Source organism: Solanum lycopersicum, chromosome 3 (genome assembly GCF_036512215.1).
Source record: "Solanum lycopersicum chromosome 3, SLM_r2.1".
Classification (NCBI taxonomy): domain Eukaryota; kingdom Viridiplantae; phylum Streptophyta; class Magnoliopsida; order Solanales; family Solanaceae; genus Solanum; species Solanum lycopersicum.
In genome coordinates, this window is record NC_090802.1 from 59,493,840 (window position 1) to 59,519,523 (window position 25,684).

General features: G+C 31.9%; 3 protein-coding genes across 4 annotated transcripts; all 3 read right to left on the reverse strand.

Annotated features, from left to right (window-relative positions):
* Nucleotides 1-1,165: 1,165 nt before the first annotated feature.
* LOC101268268 (protein JOKA2) lies at nt 1,166-5,618 on the reverse strand. Of its 2 annotated transcripts, XM_019213031.3 has the most exons (8): nt 5,389-5,608; nt 5,153-5,250; nt 3,080-4,440; nt 2,876-2,999; nt 2,534-2,791; nt 2,274-2,423; nt 1,617-2,192; nt 1,166-1,519 (listed from the first exon to the last, which is right to left on the reverse strand). In XM_019213031.3, exons 2-8 carry the CDS (start codon nt 5,180-5,182, stop codon nt 1,424-1,426), a joined length of 2,595 nt encoding a protein of 864 aa, XP_019068576.1. In that variant the 5' UTR covers nt 5,183-5,250; nt 5,389-5,608; the 3' UTR covers nt 1,166-1,423. The 2 variants fall into 2 exon arrangements, with proteins under 2 accessions (XP_019068576.1, XP_010319017.1); XM_010320715.4 differs by having other exon boundaries at nt 5,153-5,618.
* Nucleotides 5,619-18,747: 13,129 nt separating this feature from the next.
* LOC112941155 (uncharacterized) lies at nt 18,748-19,143 on the reverse strand. The gene has a single exon (XM_026030314.1). The coding sequence runs from the start codon at nt 19,141-19,143 to the stop codon at nt 18,748-18,750; it is 396 nt and encodes a 131-aa protein (XP_025886099.1).
* Nucleotides 19,144-21,743: 2,600 nt separating this feature from the next.
* Nucleotides 21,744-24,038, reverse strand: LOC101257459 (protein DETOXIFICATION 16-like). Its single transcript, XM_069296075.1, has 7 exons — nt 23,691-24,038; nt 23,064-23,608; nt 22,870-22,956; nt 22,667-22,723; nt 22,353-22,591; nt 22,013-22,131; nt 21,744-21,915 (listed from the first exon to the last, which is right to left on the reverse strand). The coding sequence occupies exons 1-7, from the start codon at nt 23,967-23,969 to the stop codon at nt 21,775-21,777; spliced, it is 1,467 nt and encodes a 488-aa protein (XP_069152176.1). The 5' UTR covers nt 23,970-24,038; the 3' UTR covers nt 21,744-21,774.
* Between the last annotated feature and the right edge of the window lie 1,646 nt (nt 24,039-25,684).

Below are 25,684 nucleotides of genomic sequence, written 5' to 3' on the forward strand. Positions count from 1 at the left end.
GGAACAACGTAATTTATGGAATATTAATTTAATTTTCAGTTTTTTCCCTTAATTAGTGGAACAAATGGATACTATGAGATTTTAAATTGATTTTACAGCTTTTTTTTATTTAATATGTGCAATAGATTGATACATAATGTATCAACAATAATGTATACGAATTCTTAATTATGTATATGAAATGTCTAAAAAATATGGAATTTATGTAATTATAAAAATAATAGGGATAAAAAATAATTTAGGTTTTACACTATAATATTTATGTAAGTTATACTAAAATATTTATAATTGAATGGTTATGGGAGTAAAAAAGAAAATTGAATTGTTTCATAGAACTCCTTAGTTGAGTATTCATGAGAGATATCTAAAAAGAAAATTGAATTGTTTCATAGAACTCCTTAGTTGAGTATCCATGAGAGATATCTAACTCAGTAAACTCTCATTCTAATGTTCTTTTAAAACAAAGGCAAAAATAGTACTTTTTTTTACTTCAAGCACTAGATGCTAGCCTAATGTTTTAGTATTTTTTATTTTAATTTATGTGATATACGTAGAATTTAAAAAGTTGATTAAATTTTAATATAAATTTTAAATATTTAAGTTAACTATTTTTGCACAAATTTATTGGGAAGAAATTCATTAAAATATTTATAATTGATATATTTTAAGTCCTCGAATGTTGATTACTACTCAAAGTAATTACAAGATAATAAACAGAACCTGATTATCTATTCAAAGTAACTACAAGATATAAATAAAACCGACTTTCAAAATAGTAAAGCAATAGCTAAAGATTATGAATTAAAACTAAAAGTAATAGCTAAAACGAATTCTATAATTTTAAAAAAATTAAACATTAATTAAATTAAAGCAAAACAATAAAAATGACTTTTAAAAAAGATGAATTTTTAAGATACGCTGAAAAAGACCGTCTACGTCAAAACTGTCAAAGCACAAACCGTCTCTTATGTAGTTAAAAAATGTGGTATAATTATTTTAAGATTGTAGAAAGAGTTATGTGATTAATTCCTTTTCTCTACCTTGATTTGAGAATGCTCAATCATAGGCAAGGGCCTGTGCCAGAAGTAGCAAGACCACGCAATACGAATACATAGCTTAGTGTTTCATGATGCTTACATATTATATTAGATAGATGCCCAACAACTATGAAGAAAAACATTCATATATTCATTGAACAGTACATACCAAATGTTACCAGATACGACTACTACCATAATATTATATTTACATAAGCCAGTTCAAGTAATGACATAACTTAAAGGAGTTTGTCGAATCATAGTCGACGAACAGAAGCCAAAAACATAGTAAAAACACAGTAGCATCCAACCACTTATTCATATCAAACTAACCATATCACACGATAGGATAAACATAAATATATATATATATATATATATATCTTCTACTGCTCTCCAGCAATAAGATCCATGACGACACGCTTGATGCTTCCGTTGTTCTTCTTAAGCAGCTTCTTGTTCATTTCCTTGTTACAGAAACCCTGCATTCAAAAAAATTGTTTATAAGTCAACCTAGGGGAATTAATTCTTGCACAAGAAACAGGAGGAAAATTATCTTGGACGTCTAAATTAACCTACCATATCCTTCAGCTCTTCAAGGATAGGATCCCACTCAGCAACACCACAGAGATCATCAACTGACTGCTCCAAATCATACTCATTCTTCCTCAAGATCTCTTTATTCAGATCTACCTGCTTGAAACCCATTTCCTCCAGCTCCTGCAGGAGGGACGTCTCAACTTCAAAATTTCCTCTGGCATCCTGGAGTGGTGGTGCCTGCATAGCTACAACAGCTGATGGTTGCATGGAAGAGTCCTCCGATGGTGGTTCCTTGGTTAAATCAATAATTGGATATGAAATTGTTGAACCAGAAGCAGATGGAGAACTTGACTTGTCACCAAAACCAACCAACAAGCTATCATTAATTGGAAACTTGACCTCCTGCTCCATGTTTTGGTTTACTTCAGCCACTGAATCAACCAACTCCATTGTGTTCGAGCTCTTAGGCTCAGGAACGACATTATGAGGTTCTGAATTCACATTTATAATATCAGCTCCAGATACACCACTGCTGGCAGGAGGTAAATTCAAGTTTAACCCCTGAAAAGCTTCATGGACCAACCCCCTTTTTGGAAGGCTTAATAAAGCATCAACCTTCATGAACAAGGATCGGACATTCTTAATATCAAAATTAGATCGACATCAAGGATATCAAGGCAACCAAAACTCACTTACCTGGATAAGCACCCATACACGCTGGCCAAATTTCTGTCCTGAAGGTGAAGCCAACCTCCAGTAGGATATGTACCTGCCAGGATGCTCAGGAGCAGCAAAATCAACCGCCACATCAAGCTCCTGGTCAACAGCCAAGCCAGCTGTAGTCATCTGCAATGCATATGACACCACATCGTGAAAACTTCCACAATAATTATCAGCAACTGTCAACAAGAGGGAATTACAAGCACAAGAAACTAATTTCTCGTAGAATATCTCACCTCTAATTCAACAGAGAATCTATCACTTAATTTATCACCGCCAATCCAAACCAGTTGAGTTCCTTGAGGCCAAACGAGATTACCATTGTTCTTCATTCTCCAGATCTTGGTAAATTGAGTCAAGGGGGCCATGATGGTTCCATCCAGGACATTGACATCCTGTATGAAGCGGCTGTCAAGCTTCGGCCGACCTGCTTTCAACCCAAAGCCTCGAATGACTTGTGGGACAGTTGGGGGACGGGGACGCAACCTCCCATGCTGTAAGACGCCACAAACTATAAGAGTCAATAGAGGAGAAAAAGAGAGAGATACCATGAGAATTTGCGCAAATGACTCATTTACCAGATCATGTAAACCCTTGAAAGACCAGGGATGCGGGTAAGTTAGAGGACGATCCATTCTGAAGTAATCAGCATCATTTCCCATTTCAGCAAAACATATGCTGCAGAGATCGTAGTTCTCCTTCCTACATGGCATAGTATGGCTATATCATCTAATGTCGGTTCAGATAAAAACAACTAATAAATACAATAACAGGGTCCTTACACTTTAGATATGAACCTAGGTCCAGTTATCGGATGAACCCCACAACCATCACAGCGAACACCTTTATGGAAAATAGTCCCAGTCCCATCACTGTGATTATGGCTCCTTTTAAGTGGGACCTCAAAAGAGAAGTTCTGAGGTGGAATAGGGTTATTTTCTGTTGGCATCCCAGAAAACGGACACGCATTCACAGGAATCAGTGGACCTAGATGACGTACAGCAGGTATGTAGCCATCATACGGCATCTTCATTGAACTGCCACTGGAACCTGCATTATGGGAATCATTAACATTTACAGTGTTCAGATGAACTACATGTGAAGGGGTGAAGCCATCATAAGGTATGTTGATTAAACTGCCACTGGAATCTGCATTAAGGGAATCCCAGTTGCATTGTTTCACATTACTGGAACTTGCAGAGCCACCCAAATCAACCGGCTTAGCTACAGGATGTCCCTTGCTGGGCTGCTCATCAGAAGTCTTTTCTGGTGGAATAGGTGAGTTTCTCGCATATCCATAGCCAATAGTCCTTCCGTCAAGACTGCGAACATCAAATTTCTTATCCTTCTGAGCTTTAGAAGCTTCGAATGATGATGACTGAGCCTTGGTTCGATCACCTTCCAAAGTTTCTGATTTAGATACTAGCTTGACTGAGGCATCTACAGCTGCATTGGAGGCATTAGGTTTTGGTTCTGTAGTCTTCAAAGTTGGCTCCTCACCATGTACTGCTGTGAGAGGCCCATTCTTCTTTGCGGATGACTCTCCAATTTTGACATTCGGCATTACCCCATCAGCACTCATAGCATTTCCTTTAGATATGCCACTACAGGAGCCAGCTTCTTTGACAGGCTGAGGCCCTGAAACCTGATTTTGGTAGTGAGATAGCCCCAACTCACACATAGCATCAACAAGCTCAGCTAGGATGGGAGCAGAGGATGAGGCTGATGCAGTCACATCAGAACAGACCTTCATCACAGATTCACGCAGGGGTTCTGGAATGTACTTGAGAACGTCAGAAACACGGGAATTCAAGTTTAGAAATGGAGGCTGAACCCGAGGTGATCGTAAAGGGGTAGAATTTCCACTAGATCTAGCTGAAGCTCTGCCGCTTCTTTCAGCAGCATTCAACCTCGCTGATATTCTCAAGGGATTCAGGTCTTGCCTCACAACGTCCTGCAGATCCGCATCATCAACAAGTGTGACTACATCTCCATCCTCATCGATATATGTTAGTGTGATTTCAGCATCATGAGCGAAATTGAAAAGTCGAATAATCTTGTCTCTCAATCCACCAATGTCAAGATCAAGTTTCTCATTGATGACACAAGCATTGAACCGTCTGAGTGTCTCTTCATACTTGACCTGCATATAATGAAAGATGATAAAGTGTGCCGCACAAAAGAGAGGTAACCCCAAAACCAACTCAGAAGCTCTGCCATAGCTCAGCAAAATATATCATTTCACAAGTTGAAAAACTAATGATCAATAAAGAAACATTCAACACCTAGCGGAAGCAAAAACATTGAAGTTATTTCTTCTAATTTGTCCTCAGCCTTAGCAGACAGCGTTACCTGTTGCCTGAACTTGGTAGGATGCTCGGATACACAATTATCAAATAGAAAGAACACATAACAAGAATAACAAGAAATTCATGTTCTCAACAAACTAATATGATGTATATGAATGTAAATAATCATTACAAAAATTGAAGGTTCAACCACCAGCAAAAGTTACTTAAAATTATATATGAGATCCAATTCCACCAAAAAAAACAATAAACAATTCGCCCAGCCCAAATCAACCAACTCAACACGGTAAGACAGAAAAAGTCCTAAAATTCTAACTCTACAACAGCAACATTTCTACCCAAAAACAATATTTTGCATGTGTAAACTAGACTGACTTTGTATAAACAGCGATTCTTAAAACTGGATAAGCACAAATAATCGTAAAGTTCTCATAAATTTAGCCCTTAACAAACATTACATCAAATTCGAAACTAAGTAACATAAATTAGCAACAACAAAAAAAGGTGACAAAATTTATAAATAACAAAAAAAGGGAAAAATCTAACCTTGATCACAATAGATGACTCCATAGCCATGGCTAGGTAGAGTGAGATTTCAGTATACAATCGAGTAGAGATTATCGTTCCAGGTAAGCCCGCAGAACCTTTTTAAGTAGGAAATCAGTAAATAGATACGATATAAAACAGATGATAACAAAAACCTAGCCCTAGAAATTGAGAAAGAACAGTTCAAGCGACAAAAACGGTGAAACAGAAGCAGATGAAGAAGAGAGTAATCTCACGCAATGAATACACGCGTAACCGTAAGCCGCGCTTCTCTCACTGGAAAAACCCAAATGTTATGTGTAGAACTATCGCTTTTTATACTACTTTTTGAGGGCAAGCTCCGATATTTCTCTGGCCTTTTTTATTAAGTATTAAAATAAATTAAAATTTATTTGTTTATTTCTTGCTTCCAAAGAAGTCTACAAGGCTAAGGAACTAAAAGGTCTTTTGCGACACATCACACATACGAACGGATAATAATCTGTTTTTGCGAGAACATGATATATAGAGTGGGGCCGAGGTATGACGTAGTTAAATCGAAAATTTTAGCATTTGTTTGATCATAACTTTTTAAATAATTTTGACATGTCATGATTTTGAAAAGGGAAAAAAGTCTGATATATTCTTTAATTTTGTCATTTGGAGATAATATATCCTCGTTAAAAAAATGACTCATATATGACACTTACTGTTATACAAACGGTCACATATATCCCTACTGTTACAAAATGGCTCACATATACCCTTCATTTAACGAAAGTTAAAAAATTAGTTTTAAATTTATATTTATTACTTCTAATTTTTTTAAAAAATTATTTAGGGGAATATATGATTCTTCTATCAAAGTTCAAGGTATATTTTAATTTTTTTCATACATAAATTATTTTTTAACTTCTTTTATTATAATTATTTGAGTTTCTTATTCTTATTTTGTTTTTTTCTTTCGTTCTTTAGTTTAAAGAAAAAAAATGAAACTATTTTTTTGTGTACTGTAATTTAATTTCGTATTCGAAGAAAAAAATTGGTCATCTACAATAAGTTTTACAAGAATATTAGTGAAACATAAATAAATTTGATTATCAAAATAAAAATTATAAATTAGTAATTGAAACAAAAAAAAGTCAAAAAATATATTTGACGAGGATTAAATTTACTCATTTGAGATTATATTTTTTAGAAAAAAATAATAAAAATTTAGATTAAATTTTTTTTTCATTTCCATTAGAGGAAAAGGATATATGTGAGTCATTTGTTTACAAATAGGGCATATATGAGTCACTTTTATAACAAGGGATATATCAGCTCTAAATGATGAGAAGTATATCATACCCTTTTCCCTTTTGAAAAAAATAGTTAATTTTTAAGAATGAACTTATACTATAAGTTCTAAAACTTATTAAAAATATATATAAATTTGCAATATTATTTTGATAAGCATTATATATATGTGTGTGTGTCCTTTAATTTGACTTTATTTCATATTTATATTCTTAAATTTTAGGTGTTTGCAAATGTATATTTAAATTTATATAAAGTTAAATAAGTAATAAATTAGTCCTACGTGACACATTACACATAGGACATCATGTATGACGCAAATTGTTATATAGGATGTAATATAAGACGTGTGTGTCTATTTGTTTGATTTCATACAAGTTTAATTGTCTACTTGTGCACATTTAAAGTTGAAGGACATAAATATAAATTGAGATAAAGTTAAAGACATATTTATGTTTTATGTCTAATTTATAATGAAAATGTTTCGTGAAAAATCATGACTACGAACATAATCAATATGAAACTGGAAAAGAAAGAGGAAGAAAACGAAAGGAAAATATTATTGATTTGTACATGAAAAACTAGTATTACTACTTGTATTTCAAAGTGACTACATAGGTGAAGTTCGTATTAAAATTGTATAATATATGTATATAATCGTATAAATTTTGTATAAAAACTAGAATGGAATTTAGAAAAAAAGTACGAATTGATGAGTGCTTTTATAAAATATAAAATATAAAAGTTTGGGATTGTTTTAAAATTATTAAAAAATTTCAAATATCAAAACTTGAAAACTTTGGAATATTTGTTAAAGATATTTGTTAAGTTATGATGAATTATATGACCAAACAGTAGTTTTTAGATTTTTTTTCTCAAGTATATTTATGGCCAAACACAGCCTTTATTTAGTAATTTTAGCTTTGATTTATACAAAGCATAATATATACATGTTTATTTAAATTTTTTAGTTATTGTTTATACTTGTTAACTTTTGATGTACATTAATTAATATCTTAAATTTATATAAAGTTAAATAAAAAGATACATATATTTTAAAAAATAGAACACATAAAAAATATCATTTAAGATACAAATTATCACGTCAAATACAAATTTAATAGCTTTTTATAAATATCAAATCGGATATGAAGAAAAATTGAAATACACTAAATATCATAATATCAAAATTACAATATCAATAGGTAACTTAGGCTGAATCAGAAAAGCTAGATTGAATTTGAACTAAAACTCAAGTTGGGGCATGACCTCATTAAAATTATTTTAAAATAAATTAATTTATGAATCAGTCTAACCCTTTTAATCTAAATAATATGCGCCTGTTTGGCTACACGATATGATATTATGATATGGAATCATGATATGGTGTTATGATATGGATTTATAAAATGAAATTGAAGTTTTGTTTAGACATGTGAATGAAATTGAAGTTTTGTTTGGACATGCGATATGAAATTTTTGTGTTGTATATTTTCTCATAAACATAAAAATCCCCTAAGTTGTAAAATTATTAAAATAGTCCCAATTGTATATTCAATCTTATCAAATAAAAAATTATAAAATCGCATAATGCATTATTACAAAGATATTTATTCTCCACTTAAGTAATTGTTTCATATAACTTTAATTTAATAAAAAAAATTAAACATATATTGTAATGTACTAGTTTTATATAATATAATACTCCCACATAGTACGAACAATTTCTCAAGTTAAACTTGCATTTTTCGATCATGTGACTGAGAAGACGAACCAACATTGTTAATTTGAGTCATTTGTTGATCAATATCATCCGCAACTATATTTTCATGTTTATAGAAATATTTCATCACTTTAACAATGAGTTGGTGTGAATTAAAGTGATTATATGTTGGTGAGAATAATAAATTTTAAAAAGCAACGATGTGATTATAAATTTTATTTACATATGAAATAAATGGGTAGTAGATATAAATGTGGGGTTGTTTTAACAAAATATAAATTTGTGGATCAATTTTTTGTATTAAAATATCTTAAATCGTGATATGAAATCACTATGTAATTTCATATCATGCTTTTTGGAGAATATGAAATCACATCTCATGATATGGAATCATGAGATGGAATCATTATGAAATTACACATCCAAATGCTGATGTTATCTCACAATACCATATCGTGATATGATATTGCATGACCAAACGCCTGTACATTGAAAAAGATTTGTAATAATTGCGTAACATTTTACTTAAATGTTAATGAATATTATACTTTTTTTATTTTGATTTGTTTCTCCTATTTTTTTAAATTTATTTATTAATTTTTCTGACAATTTCTTATAAATAACTCAAATTTGAACTTAGTTATCACATCTCATGTCTTAAAATTCAACTTTGATCATCACATCAAGTATCACTGATCTAAATAACCTAAAAGGATAAAATCAGAAAAAATATATATGCTAAAAACCATAAGGATTTAAAAGTTAAAAATTACTATAAATTCAAATATTAACCAAGATTCAAGTCTAAATAAGTACACCAAAAGGAAAACCAAATTCATTCCATAAAAAAAAATCCCATCTTTAGTAAAAAGAGAATTATTGGTGAAAAATAAAATTTAAGTCATCTAGCAAAAGTATAGAGCAGATTGAATTTAGTGATTAAATTGAACTAAGCTAACAATTATTTTTAAAAAAATAAATTGTACTAGTTTAAAATATAGTTTAATTTTAATTTACTTTGTGATTAAATCATAATAATTTAAACGAATTAAATAAGTCATTTACTTTTAAACTTGTATTAAGAAGTCTTGTACTCAAATGCATGTGTAGGCTAAATAAATCAATGAACAATTTCGGTGCCGAAGAAAATATAAGTGAAGATCCAAATCTAAATGTGAAAATATTCATAGTACCAGTAATATTATTTATTATTTATTCGACGTTAAAGATATTTAAAATTTCATTTGTACTAACATTTTTTAATCAGTGATAAGAGTAAAAATAGTTATTTATTTCGATACTGAAAATCAAATTTCTGAGATTAACAATGATCTTTTTTGTTTTTAGTGAACTAGAAAGCCCTAACAGTTAATTTTCTGATGTTTGATTAGTCAGAAATATTTACTTATTATATTATATTATTTTTGTATTATTACTTTAGATTTAAAAATAAATAGTCTAATTTTAATATAAGATAGGAGAAGCAGCACTATTAATTCCCTACTAACAGTAAAAGTATAATTTTAGTTCATATAATATATGACAAAGCACATTTAGGATGTGTTAAGAAGGAAAACATATGTCTATCATTTTAAATTCTACACCTCCTAGAAAATTATGCAAGTTTATCATATTTCTATTTAGTAATCTACTAAAGTTAATTTTTCAATAAATTGATTAATGAATATAAATTAATCATTTAGTTTATTTATTTTGGTCATATTAATACTTTGAGGGTTAATAACTCTCAGGAATAAAGTAGGAAGAATAATTTGTTGCCAAACTGTGTTAAGAAAATCAGAAATTATTGGTTGTAATTAATCATTCAGAAAACGAAGTAACTGAGATTTTTAGAACCAGTAAATAAGATGAACAGAAATTTATTTGTAAGAAATAATTTAATCTGTAAAACTTACCAGAATGTTGAATACTCTTTTATTTCTCTTTTTAGGAAGAAAATCAAGTCCACTGAATTCACAGTGTCCCCTTAAGGAAATTATTCCCCTCTAGTATCGGAGGTTTGATTTGGAATATAACCTCCCAGGGTAAAATGATCTTAATCAGTAGAGTATAGATACCAAAAACTCTACTGTCAGCGAATCAATCTACAGCAGAAAAGTACACGAAGAAATATATGTTTTTTTTTAAGAAGAAGGAAGATCAGAAAATTCGTTAGGAAATATTCTGAATACTGAATGGTATTTATAGGCAAGAATAATATATTCTGAAAGGTTGCTACCCTTTCAGAATTGACACGACAATTAATGAAAGGTTGCAAACTTTCAAATGGTATTGACTGTTCCTGAAAGTTGCAACCTTTCAGAACAGTCATGGCGGGAAATTTTGAATATAACGGAATTTAAAACGGGTCATTCGCGCGGATCCGAGTAATTAAAATAAATTTTGTCCAAAAAATTATCTCTCGATCGATCATTTGCCAAAGCCAAAGCCAAAGCAGAAGCCGAAGCGAGCGAGCGACGACGACGCCGGCGCGAGGCGGGTCCCTCTTTCCAACCCTTTTAACAATTAATAGGAGTGTTTATTTATTTAAACACTCCTATTTTCATTTCCATTACCGATGATGGACTATTGCCTTTTTCAATAAAGCATTAGAGGACTTTTCAAGTTCCCAACCTTTCAAGTTCTAAACTTTTCAAATTCCTCTCCTTTCCTCTATTTCCCATCAATTCTTCTACATACCCAACAATCCCCCACATTGATGGGGAATAGTTATAACATTGGAATGCACGGACAATTGTGTACTTTACAAGCAAGGATTAATTGCATCTAGATAAGTAGGTTTCCCCTTGGACTTTCCGTAGTGAACATATGTCGGATATACTCGGTCAATCGGTAGATGTGATATCTTTGAACCGTCGAACTTTGGTGTATACCTAGACAATCATATGTCACACAATTAACCCTTTACTATTTATGATTCTTATGGTTGTGTTTGTTTCAACCGTGAACAGCTCCTGGTTTCATGAGTGTATAGAGAATAGGCTTTTGACATAAAATTCTCTTTGAAGCGGCTTCCACTTCACACTCACATAGGTGATTTCTAACCGTGTCATCTCATAGATACACTATTTGGTCAAATCTACCAAACTTAGCAAATCATTAAAAACTTTAAGCTTTATTACCTCATTAACAAGCCTTAAAGTTATAACCTTTTTCCTGAACATTGTCTTCATCATGAGAATGGATTGAGTTAATTGACAATGTCGAACCGTCAGCCACAATTTTGTTTTTCTCCTTGAATCTAGCTCTTGGGATCTCCAGTCTGCTAGATAGAGTTACCGTCATGCTGACTTGTCCTAAGCCGTAAACCCATTCCCTTAGATGATCTTTCAACTGCCTCTCTCACTAGGCCTTTCGTTAGTGGATCTGACACATTATCGCTTGACTTTACATAGTCAATTGTGATAATTCCACTAGAGAGCAGTTGTCTTATGGTGTTATGTCTACGTCGTATATGACGAGACTTCCCGTTGTACATAACGCTCCCTGCCCTACCTATTGCTGCTTGACTATCGCAATGTATGCAAATTGGTCCAACAGGTTTGGGCCAGAATGAAATATCCTCTAGGAAATTTCGGAGCCATTCCGCTTCTTCACCAGCCTTATCCAAAGCAATGAATTCAGATTCCATTGTGGAGCGAGCAATACATGTCTGTTTGGAAGATTTCCAAGAGACAGCTCCTCCACCAAGTATGAATGCATAACCACTCGTGGATTTTACATCATTTGACCCGGTGATCCAATTTGCATCACTATATCCTTCAATCACAGCAGGATATTTATTATAATGCAAAGCATAATGTTGTGTCCATTTTAGATAACCCAACACACGTTTCATAGCCATCCAGTGAGTTTGATTCGGATTACTAGTGTACCGACTCAGTTTACTAAAAGCACATGCTATATCTGGTCGCGTGCAATTCATAATATACATCAAACTTCCCAACACTCTAGCATATTCCAATTGAGAGTCACTTTGACCTTCATTCTTTTTAAATGTACAACTTAAATCAATTGGAGTTTTGACTACATTGAAATTCAAGTAATTGAACTTATCCAATATTTTTTCAATATAATGAGATTGAGATAATGCTAGTCCCTGAGGTGTTTTGATAATCCTGACCCCTAAGATCAAATCAGCAACTCCTAAGTCTTTCATATCGAACTTGCTGGACAACATGCGCTTAGTAGCATTTATATCGTCAATTTCTTTACTCATTATTAACATGTCATCAACATACAAACAAACAATGACTTCATGATTCATAACGTTTTTAATGTAAACACATTTATCACATTCGTTAATCTTGAATCCATTTGCCAACATTATTTGATCAAATTTAGCATGCCATTGTTTGGGTGCTTGTTTGAGTCCATAAAGTGACTTCACAAGTCTGCACACTTTCTTTTCTTTACCAGGAACTATAAACCCTTCAGGCTGTTCCATGTAAATTTCTTCCTCTAACTCTCCATTTAAGAAGGCTGTCTTTACATCCATTTGGTGGATTTTAAGATCATGCACTGCTGCTAGTGCTATTAACATTCTAATTAATGTTATCCTTGTTACTGGAGAATATGTATCAAAGTAGTCCAGACCTTCCTTTTGTCTGTACCCTTTGACTACCAGTCTAGCCTTATATTTGTCAATAGTCCCATCATGTTTCATTTTCCTTTTAAAGATTCATTTTGATCCTAAAGGTTTATTTCCTGGATGAAGACCAGTCAATTCCCAAGTGTGATTGCTTAAAATTGATTCAATCTCACTATTGACTGTTTCTTTCCAATAAGTTGACTCTGACGAAGACATAGCTGCTTTAAATGTTTGAGGCTCATTTTCAAGCAATAGTGCTACAAAATCTGGTCCGAAAGAAACAGATTTTCATTGTCGAGTACTTCGCCTAGGTTCCTCACTAGTTAGAATATTTTCCATTGATTCTTCTCGTGATCGTTTAGGTCTTTCACTTGTTGACTCACTTTCAGTTTTATACGGATAAATGTTTTCAAAAAACTCTGCATTATCTGATTCAATTATCGTATTAACATGAATCTCAGGATTATCAGATTTGTGAACCAAAAATCGACAGGCTTTACTATTCACAGCATACCCAATAAAGACACAATCTATTATTTTGGGTCCAATTTTAACCCTCTTAGGTAAAGGAACCTCTACCTTGGCTAAACACCCCCACACTTTGAAATATTTCAAGTTGGGTTTTCTTCCTTTCCACAACTCATATGGAATTGATTGTGTTTTTCGATGGGGTACTCTATTGAGTATTTTATTAGCTGTAAGGATGGCTTCCCCCCAAAAGATTTCGCGGTGAACCAGAATTGATCATTAAGGCATTCATCATTTCCTTTAATGTTCTGTTCTTCCGTTCTGCCAAACCATTTGACTGTGGTGTATAAGGTGTAGTAGTTTGATGAATAATACCATATTCCAAACATATCTCTGCAAAAGGAGATTCATATTCTCCACCCCTATCACTCCGAATCATTTTTATCTTTAGATTCAATTGGTTTTCCACTTCATTTTTGTATTGCTTAAATGCATCAATTGCTTCATCCTTACTATTAAGCAAATATACATATCAAAATCGAGTGTAGTCATCAATTAAAGTTATAAAGTACTTTTTCCCACCACGAGATGGTGTTGACTTCATATCGCATATATCTGTGTGAATTAAGTCTAAAGTTTTCGAATTTCTTTCAACAGACTTGTAAGGATGTTTAACAAACTTACTTTCCACACAAATTTCACATTTCGACTTATCGCATTTAAAATCAGGCAATACTTCTAGATTAACCAATTTTCGCAAGGCTTTGTAATTTACATGTCCCAAACGGGCATGCCATAAATCACTTAACTCCAATAAGTAAACAGAAGCAGAATTTTTATTAATACTGTCAATAACCATTACATTTAGTTTGAAAAGACCCTCATTGAGGTAGCCCTTTCCTATAAACATTTCATTCTTATTTATTACAGCTTTATCACTAACTAGGACACACTTAAACCCGTTCTTAACGAGTAGTGCAGCAGAAACTAAATTCTTCCTAATAGTAGGGACATGCAGAACATTGTTTAAAGTCAACACTTTGCCGGATGTCATTTTCAACATTACTTTCCCAGTTCCTGCAATCCTTGCTGTTGCTGTGTTTCCCATGAATAAATCTTCATCGTACTCAACATGAGTGTACATTGCAAAGGCTTCTTTTGCAGAGCAAATATGTCTAGTAGCACCTGAGTCGAGAAACCACTCCTTGGGATTTCCAACTAAGTTACATTCTGATATCATTGCACACAAGTCATCTGCATCTTCCATCTTTTCCATGATGTTTGCTTGACTTTTGCCTTTGCCTTTGTTTTTGTCCTTTCTTGTAGCATGACAATCAGAAGATCTATGACCAGCCTTGCCACAATTATAACAGTTGCCTTTGAATTTCTTCTTGGCCTGTTCTGACTTCTGCCCGTTGGACTTCTTTCTCTTTTTGTCTTTGGTAGGAGCTTCTTCAACAATATTAACTCCAATGATTGTTGAATTCTTACACGACTTCTTTTCGGCATTTTTGTTATCTTTCACAATCTTGAGACGAATCACAAGATCTTCAAGCTTCATTTCTTTACGCTTGTGCTTTAGATTCTTGAAATCATTCCACGAAGGAGGCAACTTCTCGATCATTGAAGCCACTTGAAAAGCTTCATTTACTACCATATCTTCAGCAATCAGATCATGAAGAATAAGTTGAAGTTCCTGCACTTGTGATCCAACAGTTTTACTATCTACCATTTTATAGTCTGAAAACTTTGTGACCACAAATTTTTTCAAGCATGCATCTTCTGTCTTATATTTCTTCTCAAGTGCATTCCACAACTCTTTTGAAGTTGTTATTGCACTATAGACATTATATAAGTCATCCTCTAAAGCACTCAAAATGTAACCTTTATATAGGAAGTCTGACTGTTTCCATGCTTTAACAATCATAAATTTTTCCCTGTCTGGCATATCATCAGCAGGTACAGGAGTATCTTCACTTGTAAATTTCTGCAGACCAAGAGTGGTGAGTCAGAAAAATACTCATTGCTGCCATCCTTTGAAATTCACACCTGTGAATTTACCCGGTTTCTCTGCTTGTGATACAAGAGTTCGGGTTGGTGCAGCAACAGCCACTGTAACACCAGTGTTTTCCATTTTTGATAAACAAAATTGATACAATATAAGTAAGCAATAAATTATAATTGCAGACTTAAAGGAGTATAAAATCACAAAGATTTTTATCTCCACCAGAAACACAGATTTAATTAATTTCCTTAAGATTATTGTCAAACTATGTTAAGAAAATCAGAAATTACTGGTTGTAATTAATCATTCAGAAACATGAAGTAACTGAGATTTTTAGAACCAGTAAATAAAATGAACAGAAATTTATTTGTAAGAAATAATTTAATCTGTAAAACTTACCAGAATGTTGAATACTCTTTTATTTCTCTTTTTAGGAAGAAAATCAAGTCCACTGAATTCACAGTGTCCCCTTAAGGAAATTATTCCCCTCTAGTATCCGAGGTTTGATTTGGAATATAACCTCCCAGGGTAAAATGATCTTAATCAGTAGAGTATAGATACCAAAAACTCTACTGTCAGCGAATCAATCTACAGCAGGAAAGTACACGAAGAAATATATGTTTTTTTTTAAGAAGAAGGAAGATCAGAAAATTCGTTAGGAAATATTCTGAATACTGAATGGTATTTATAGGCAAGAATAATATATTCTGAAAGGTTGCTACCCTTTCAGAATTGACACGACCATTAATGAAAGGTTGCGAACTTTCAAATGGTATTGACTGTTCCTGAAAGTTGCAACCTTTCAGAACAGTCATGGCGGGAAATTTTGAATATAACGGAATTCGGATCCGAGTCGGGTCGGGTTAACTAAAAAGTTGAAAACATTTCGGTTAAATTCTGTTATCAACTAATTTATTGAAAATAATTTTTGGCCATTTAAATTAATTAATAAATAATTAAAATAAATTATCTCTCGATCGATCATTTGCCAAAGCCAAAGCCAAAGCCGAAGCCGAAGCGAGCGACGACGACGGCGCGAGGGGGGTCCCTCTTTCCAACCCTTTTAACAATTAATAGGTGCTTATTTATTTAAACTCTCCTATTTTCATTTCCATTACCGATGATGGACTATTGCCTTTTTCAATAAATCATTAGAGGACTTTTCAAGTTTTCAACCTTTCAAGTTCTAAACTTTTCAAATTCCTTCCCTCTATTTCCTATCAATTCTTGCTACATACCCAACATAATCATTTACTCATTGATTTTATGAAGTGACAAATACTTTTTCTGTCCAACAATAGATGTCCACTATTAACTTTACATAATTTTTAAGAAACTATAAAGATAAAAATAATTTTACTATATCACCATTTGAATATAATAGAGAAATTACTATAATTAATCATAAGAGTAAATTCGAAACTCAGTTTGAAATTTCCATTAATTTTATAAAGTGAATTAGTGTTGTTGGATATCTTAAAATAGTATAATAAACAACTATTGTTAGATGGAGAAGAATTAAAGACCATATAATTTCAATAAAGACGACATATAAATAAGAACGAAGAAAATAAATAAAATAAATTTTTATCTTTGATAAGTGTGCAAAAACTATTATTCTCAAAATGTTCACATATAATTAATAGAGAGGTGTTAAATGACCAGGAAATTTAGCCAAAATTTGACTAGAAAATTAAAAAAATTATAATATTTTTTAGTTCAAAATAAATTAGTATTTTTTAAAATTAAAAAATATTAAAATTTAAAATAACATAAATAAAATATCATTTTAATTGATTTCTGATTAAAAAGATTATTCCTATTAATATCATGTGAAATTCGGAATGAGTGAGCGTAACGATGAGGTTTATTGGAAATGGAAAAGACATAATTATACTGTAAAATGTTACTCGTATTAATAAATATTTTTTCACTCTTTTTATTACAAAAGTTAATTTTCCTTATTTAAAGAAGATTGATTTTCCTAAAATGAAATATTTAACAAATCAAACATAAAAAATATTCTCTTCCCTATTCAACACACCCTTAAAATGTTCTTTTTCTTCCTTTTATCCATGAAAAATATATTTAATTGTTACCTATTTAATGGTAAAAAGATTGGTGAGCATTCAATTTTTCAGTTTTGTTTTATCAAATTTTAATTTGATTCTTTGATTTTTGATTTTAAAAAAATATGCATAGTATATTAAATCAAACCAGTTCAATTTGATTTTTTCTATTTTGATTCAATTTCGTTCGGTGTTTTTAAATCGATTTTTCAATATGAATGAAAAATAAAATAAAAATAAAGTATAAGATACTTAAAAATTTAAAACTATGTTAAGAAATGATGTGTATCATCGTGAAACACTTACTGTGCTAACTAAAAAGACTATATTTATCTTTATCAAGAACATTGTATCTCCAACTATATCTCAAAAAAATAAGTACGAAGACAATTTCTTTACATAACGTATATTGGTAGAAATATGTTTGAGTTTCTCTTGAAAATTAACTATATATATATATATATATATATTTAATTTTTTAATGCACCAAAGTTTTAAGGTCCTTACTTGATACCGAATCAAAAAATTAAACTTCTGAAAAACATAACATCAATACCAAAATTGAAGAACCAAATTAGTTCGATTCGATTTTTCGATGCGTACCCTAATCACTCGATTTCAATATCTAGTAGTTGCGACATGATTGGTTAATATTGTCCGCACCGCAATAGCAGCCAATGAGAGAGTTCTTGAGTTGGCCAGAAATGGAATTAGACAGCACCATAACATCATTACCTGTTACAAATCGACTGTACAATCAGGATACAGCCATACAGCGTTACATTAATTTCTCTCAAATCTTAGATTAATTAATAATTTGAAGAGTATTGGCCAGTGTAACTTCTTAAAACTATGAAGTAGTTTAATTTTACTTTAGATGGTACTTTGGATATAAGAAACAGAAAAATTTACTTAATCATCTTTTTTATTTTTGCAAAATATTGCTTGTGCTATTTCATGCCAAATATATTTATTGTAATTTGAAATAGAAAAAGGAGTTTATTTGTACTTCTGTTACATCTCGTACAAGTTTTACTGGGAATATAGTATTGATATTAATGATTGCATGTGCAGTGATATAAGAATGTTGAGTGCCATATTAACCAATTAAAAATGAATCCTAGACAAACTCCAGGTTTTTATTTTTAAAAAAAGAATGAAAATGAACTTAGATTTAATATGAACACTATAATATCTTATAAAAAAAATATATGTATACTTTGGGTGAACTTGGCTCTATCAAAATTTTAGAGCAAGATCCGAATAATAAATTTACAAAGTTAGAACTTAGAAGAGAACAAGTTGTTTTTCATACAATACATAGTGAAAGAACAAAAAAAAATATAAATTAAAAGATCCTGTACTCAGTACTTCCTGGCAAAAGTAGATTCAAATTAGTTAATAATTAAGTGAAAGTTAATTATTAGTAAATTAATGCGCTCATAACAACGACATTGAAATTAATCCCAAAATCATAACTCCAGAAATAGCAACAATTCCCTTCTCCCTAATCACTTCATTCACCACATACACTACCACCTCCGACGTAATTTTCTTCCCATCCTTTGCAAATATACGGCGTCGTTTCCCGACGAAAGCTAGGAGTACTACCACCGTAATCCACGTCACAACGGTGGTCCGGACGGCCAGAACAACGAATCCGGCCACCACAACGGCGGCGGCTAAAAAAAAGGGGATAACAAAAGCGGCTTCCCTGTCGCCGGAGGAGAAGATAATAGTAGTAGTGGAAAAAGAAATTAAGAGAAAGAACAAACAAGTCGTCGTTGTTGTCGTAGCAGTAATTTTATTGAAAAAACTTTGTTCCGATATATTCATGATTTCTAGGAAATTGCAGAACGTTAATGAGAATATATGTATAATGATAATTGGGAGGAGGAAGAAGAAGAATGGAAGGAGCAAAATAATGGATGTTAGTTGAATTAATCATTAAAAGTTAATAATATTTTTATTTTTATTTTTATTTTTTGGAAAAATTAATTTCATGACAGGAATTGGAAGGCATATGGGTGCACATGGTAAGGTTGGCAAATTAGGAGACGCTCGTACATGAATTTTGGGAACACTTGCCTTTTTTTGGTTTTATAAATAAATTTATTTAAATTATAATTTTAAAATTCTTATTTTTTTTTATTTTCATCAATATAAATTGTGATGCAGTAACAAAATTGTTTCACCATACATTAGAAGTTTTAAATTAGAGTTTTAAATATTATGTCAAAAGTCTGCTGTGTGTGATTTAAATTTATCTAAAATTTTAATAGGACACAAAAGCTAAATGGAAAATATAAAAAAGAGAACTTCATTTTATTTTGGGATAATGCTCAATATCCCCTCAATCTATGCCCTAAATCTCAGGGACACACTTATACTATACTAGGTCCTATTACTCCTGAACTTATTTTATAAGTAATTTTCTACCCCTTTTTAGCCTACATAACATTATCTCGTGGGCACAATGATAATAAATTAAGTTCAGGAATAATAGGATCTTAGTATAGTATAAGTGTGTCTCAGAAATTTCGGACATATGTTAAAGATGTTGAAGAGTTACTTGTGCATTTTCCCATTTATTTTTGTTATTAGGGGATACTGAGGGGCAGATTTAAGTAGGTTCAATTGAACCTACTTCATATATACATATATAAATTATCCGTAAAGATGTTTATTTATATAAATAAATAAATGAACCCATTGTTTACACAATGCATGGCGTGGGTCAGTGGTGAATGGGTTTAATTCACCCCGTGAAACCAATTTGAACCCTACTCGAGGCATGACTTTTTTGTTCTTTTTTTGTATTTTCCATATACTTTTTCTCTAGACATTTAGTTCAAGTGAAATACTAATAGTAATATTTAAGATTTATTAGTTAAATTTTCTTTTTTTGTGTTTGTATTTGAAAATTATTTAAAATTGTTAATAATTTAGACAATATATTTATAATTTTTAAACATTCTCTCCGATTTATATAATTTTTCATTTTCTTTTTTACATGCACATTAAGAATTCATAAAGAAGAAAATAATTTTACTAATCAACCCTTTAAAAGCTTCTTGTGAATTTTATAAATAAATGTGAACAATTTCAAAAAGAATTGATTATCGGAATAACAGATGAAGATTTTGATTAATGCTTTCTTGATTTAGTAACGTGAACAACTAATATGCGATAATAATTGTCAAAATTTAGACAATATGTTTACAATTTTTAAATATTCTCTTTGGTTCATATAATTTTAGTAAGATAATTAATTATTATGAGACGGGAGTAATACTTAATTTTTGTAGTGTACAAAATTGTGTATTTATTTTATTTTTACTTGGTATACATAAAAATTTGGTTAAATCATTTTTATTTATTTATTATTTTACTAACTTTCATTTATTTATGATTTTCAAAATTGTTATAGTTTTAGTCGAACACATAAGAGTAATAAGCAGCTTGTTAAGTTGAAAATATGTGAAATTTTTTCTCAGTAAGTAGATAAAAATTTATAGAGTATATTCTTTTGTTAGGAATATCCCTCAAAATAACTTGTTAAGGATATAATGTAATGAAAAGAAATGATAATTGTTATCATAGCAAAGGGTCAAATATACTGTGGGAAATAATTTAAATATATTCGTAGTTATATTTTTGGGCTAAATATATCACTTCCATTATACTTTCAGGCTAAACATACCCTTATGATTAACATATAACATATGGACGACTAAGATTAAAAGAACTATTCAATTTAAAATAAATCAAATTAGGATATGTATAAAGATAAACAATTGATAATATACACATATAACGAGTTTGGGAGAGGGAGGAGAGAGGCGAGAGAGAGGGGGCAAAAAGTGAGAGAGGGGTGAATTGTATATGTATATCAATTAAATAATTGTATTATACATATGAATTTGTATATTCAGACGAATTATACAATATACAAATGTGGCTAATTATACAAACTCGAAGTTAATCTACGTAATTAATGTATAATATTAATCGTGAGTGATTATAACAAACTATAACTATAATAAGTAATTAAATAGTATAAGTTTGTTTAACCGCATAACTTTCCATTTTATTAATTTATCACCTATTAAAATTACCTGCTGGTGTAAAATCAACAGTGCATTTAAAAATACCGATTCATCAAAAAAAAGTCTCCATCAAATATAACAACCATGGTATCAGACAAATATATAATTGTGGCTACAAAATTCAGAGGTGTGAATAACGCTGTTTTTGATTAACATTATGGATAATCACTGGGGAGACATCATACTGCTTGCTACTGTAATTTTCCTCGGGTGTCTTTTTTTTTTATGGTAGGTGAGATAATAGGTAGTTCGATGAAATAATTAAGGTGCATGCAAATAATCCATACATATTCCCGAAACCTTGTAGCCTACGCATACATGGCCTTCCTTGCCTGATAAAAATTTATAGAGTTGCTGGTCAGAACAATGGAGTTTCTTGTTTTAGTACAATTAGATTAAATTTAGAACTTGCCTGAAGCTCCCAATTTGTGCGCAACGTAATAAGTAGAAGAAGTAATGCTTGAAGACCACTACCACTTATAATCCCTGTCCAAAGACCCTGCTACCACCATAATGCCATAAAAGAAACAAAATAAGAGTCTCCAATAAACTGTTACACTATCAACACGAACATTTGCAAGTGAAAGATTTGTTACCTTTCCTCCAAGGTGGTAGACAAAGGTTAAAATGACTGCACAAGGAAGTCCAACAAGATAATAGGCTCCAAGATTGACCTGTGCACCAAGTTTCTGCCAACCACATCCTCTTGCAGTACCTGAATTTTGAAGTTATCATCAAGTGCACTTCATTTTTGTATTAATTAGCTGGGCCGGCTGTATGTATTAAGAAGATCACGCTAATATTCACATTATTCTATTAACTTAGAGTAAATGTAATGTTGTATCAAAAATATGAATCAATAGTCTAAAAGTGATATATTTTTTTTATATATATTTACAGGTATATGGCTTCAATTAGATTGTTTGGAGTTCAAACCTGAAAGAACCCCTTGGATTCCATCCATGAAATTGGACAATGCAAGCACTGGCATAATCGTGGACAGATATTTTACTACTTCATCTTCGTTAGTGTATAAATATCCCCATACATTTCTTGCAGCAACTGCTATTCCGCTTAGTAATAGGCCCTCTACCGTAGCCAGAAGTAAGACTGTACGTGCTGCTAACTTGGCTGCTTTAGTTTTCCCTGCCCCCAATTCATTTGATACCCGTGTACTTCTCCACCAACCAAACAACAAATTAAACAACATGAAAATTTTTATTATATACGCTAGCAAAAGGAAAACTTACCTTACTGCACTACCAAATCCGTAGGGAATCCGGAACACCAGAGAACTGATACTTAGGCTGGGGAAAGATTAAAAAGAATTACCATCTGTGATGAATTTGATCAAATTAATCTTGATGCAAAAATTCCAACTCAAAGTCGCCAACCCGTTTGTTGGTCTCTATTTTTGTTATCGATGAAAAAGCCCTTGACATTGTGTACTAACCTGATCGCCATCATAGATGTCTCGAGCTTTGGATTAGGAAGCCACCCCGACATGAACACCAGAAACTCATATGCCCATTGCTCCAAGCTAAGCTTGTTCCCAATTCCGAAAAGTTCATATCAGATTTGAGCGGTGAAAGAGAGAAAAGGATCCAAATTGAAAAAATGATTTAAGAATATTGACACGGAACTAACCAGACCATAAGTGCTGACGGAATAGCTATCGATAGAAAACTGAGAAGATTTCTTGCACCCTCCTTGGAAAACCCTGTCCATGTTTCCTTGCATGATGATGCAAACCTTATATAAAGCGCCAAAATCAGCACATTGAACCAGTAAGATATAGCATCACAGAGCGCAGCTCCTTTATTTCCCATTCCCAATCTGAAAACCAGTGCCCAACAGAGCAACACATGAATTAAACTCGTAAAACAAGTGCTGATCACAAGTGGTTTAAGTCTGCTTTGTGTTTGCAGGAATCTAAGTTGGCATTGGAGGATTCCATAAGGAAAAATGCTGGGAATCAACCAACGAGCATACAATCCGGCATGGACTGAAACTTCCATGTCTTGTCCACAGAAAGCAAATATATGCCCTGCAAATGCCCAAATAATCGATATAGGTATGCTAATAGCCAACAATACAAGCATTCCTCTTTGCATATGTATTCCAAGCATATGATACTGTTTTGCCCCATAAGCTTGTCCGCATAATGTCTCCAATGCACTTCCCATTCCCAGCTATCCATACGAAAAAAAAAAAAGGATTGCATTATCAAATTAAATTCATATAAACATGTAATTTTAGCATTTAGCTTCTTACCATGAAGCTGAAACCAGTTACTCCAGTAAAAGAAGTGGCTAAAGTTGCACTTGAAAGAGAAAGCTCTCCGAGGCGACCAACAAACATGATCGATATCATCTGTAGAAAGTACTGCAGAAAACTTATAAGAACCAAAGGTCCTGCTAACTCTAGTTGCTTCTTTGTCTCTTCAATAACCTCACCTATATCGCAACATCCTCTATCGCGATCTTCAGGATTCCATGATCCCTTTTCGGTGTTGTTGGAAAGAAGAGGAAAATCGGAGTTTCTTTCACTCATCGTGGTTTATTTTATTAAAATGTGAACAACATTCAACAATTTAAAACACAGAAGAAATCAAACACAATGTGGCGGTGGTGGCAACTAATTAAGTGTATTTATTTTAGAAATATTGTTCATTAGTGGCCAGCTAGTTTGTTGTGATGAAACGTTTTTTGGTGATTGATCCATTAAATATATTTCATTTTTCAGTCATGGGTCATCGTTGTGTTATGTGTGGTCTTTTTTGAGCTTTTTTTTCTTTTTTTAAATGATTGAAAAGCTATTACTCTTTTACAAAGGAATTGGGGTTTAGAGCATCTTCAACCTATAATATTAAAATACTGTGGGTACTACTTAGTGTAAATCAACTTCAACATATTATACTAAATTTTACGCTAAAGAAAGGGTGTTGTGTTAGAGCCCCCAAAACACCATCAAATTTTATACCAAACTATGTGTTATTTTGACGTTGAATCTAATGTTGTGTTTGGATATGGTTAGATCTCTTATTTTAGGAGGTCCTTATTCCCTTACATTTGGGCCTTACTTATTTTGACTTATTGTCTAGCACTTTTAGAAAAAGTTATATAGATTATGACATTATGCTATATATAATTTATTTATTTTTATCATTTGTTCTTATACAATCTTTTTTCATCTAATACTTATAATCAGTGTCATGTGCAAAAGAAATTTAAATAGTATTGTTATCTGTAGTTTTGATGATGTAATAAACTCAGGAATCTTGTGAAGGTATTCGGTTCGAAGTATGAATCGTTCGTTGACTGCCAGCCGGAGAAAGTACAGAAAGTTGGTGCACAGTTCCCAACTGCGTCAGAAACGTCAAATCTTTCCAACCAATGGCATGGGTTTTAGGAAAGTGACTTTCTATACAATGTCATCTTTTCTCACATTGCTCTTCAGTTTTTACAACTTGAAAAAACACATTCAAGATCTTTTGCAAAGGCTAAAGAAAATCAAGAAGAAGAATCATTCAAGAACAATCGAAACTCAGACGCACATTGTGTAGTTGTTTGAGAATGTATTCTTTCGATCTTGCATTGTAAACAGATCCTAAATGTATAAAGGAATCAGTGTGGTTTGATCTGAAATTCTAAATCATTATTAGGGTAGTGATTTAGTGGTCAGTCTATGAGATTACTTGAAAAATCCTAAGTTGTCTAGAGTGATAGCTTAGTGGGTAGAGTAATATCTACTTAGGCTCATCAAGCAATAGAGCTATTGCTTGATAGTGAGATTAAAAAAAAATTCTCACATTTTTGTAATCGGTTTCCTTTTGCTTGTGAAGATTAGTGAAACTGTTTTTGGAAATCCTGTGAGACATGTTGTGATTTTACTCCCTTAAGCAAGGAGGTTTCCACGTAAAACTTCTTTGTTATCTTACTGCATTTACTTTCTGTTATATTTACAATTGTGTATCAAGAAATCTGGTCCATTAATTGATAGTGAACGTCACAGATTCCAAGAAACTAGATAAAAAATGTAACACCATAACTTTGATGTAAGGACTAAGGAGTGTCACTTCACATTTTTATATTCGTTTTTTTCTTTTTTCAATATATATGAATTTCTACCAAGTAATAATGTCATGATACTCCACGAGCCTTGCTAAATCCGCTCTTATTTATAATACATATTACGCAGAACAATTTATAACACACATATAATTTATAACACACTTTAATAAACTTATACATTGTGTCAATTTTTTA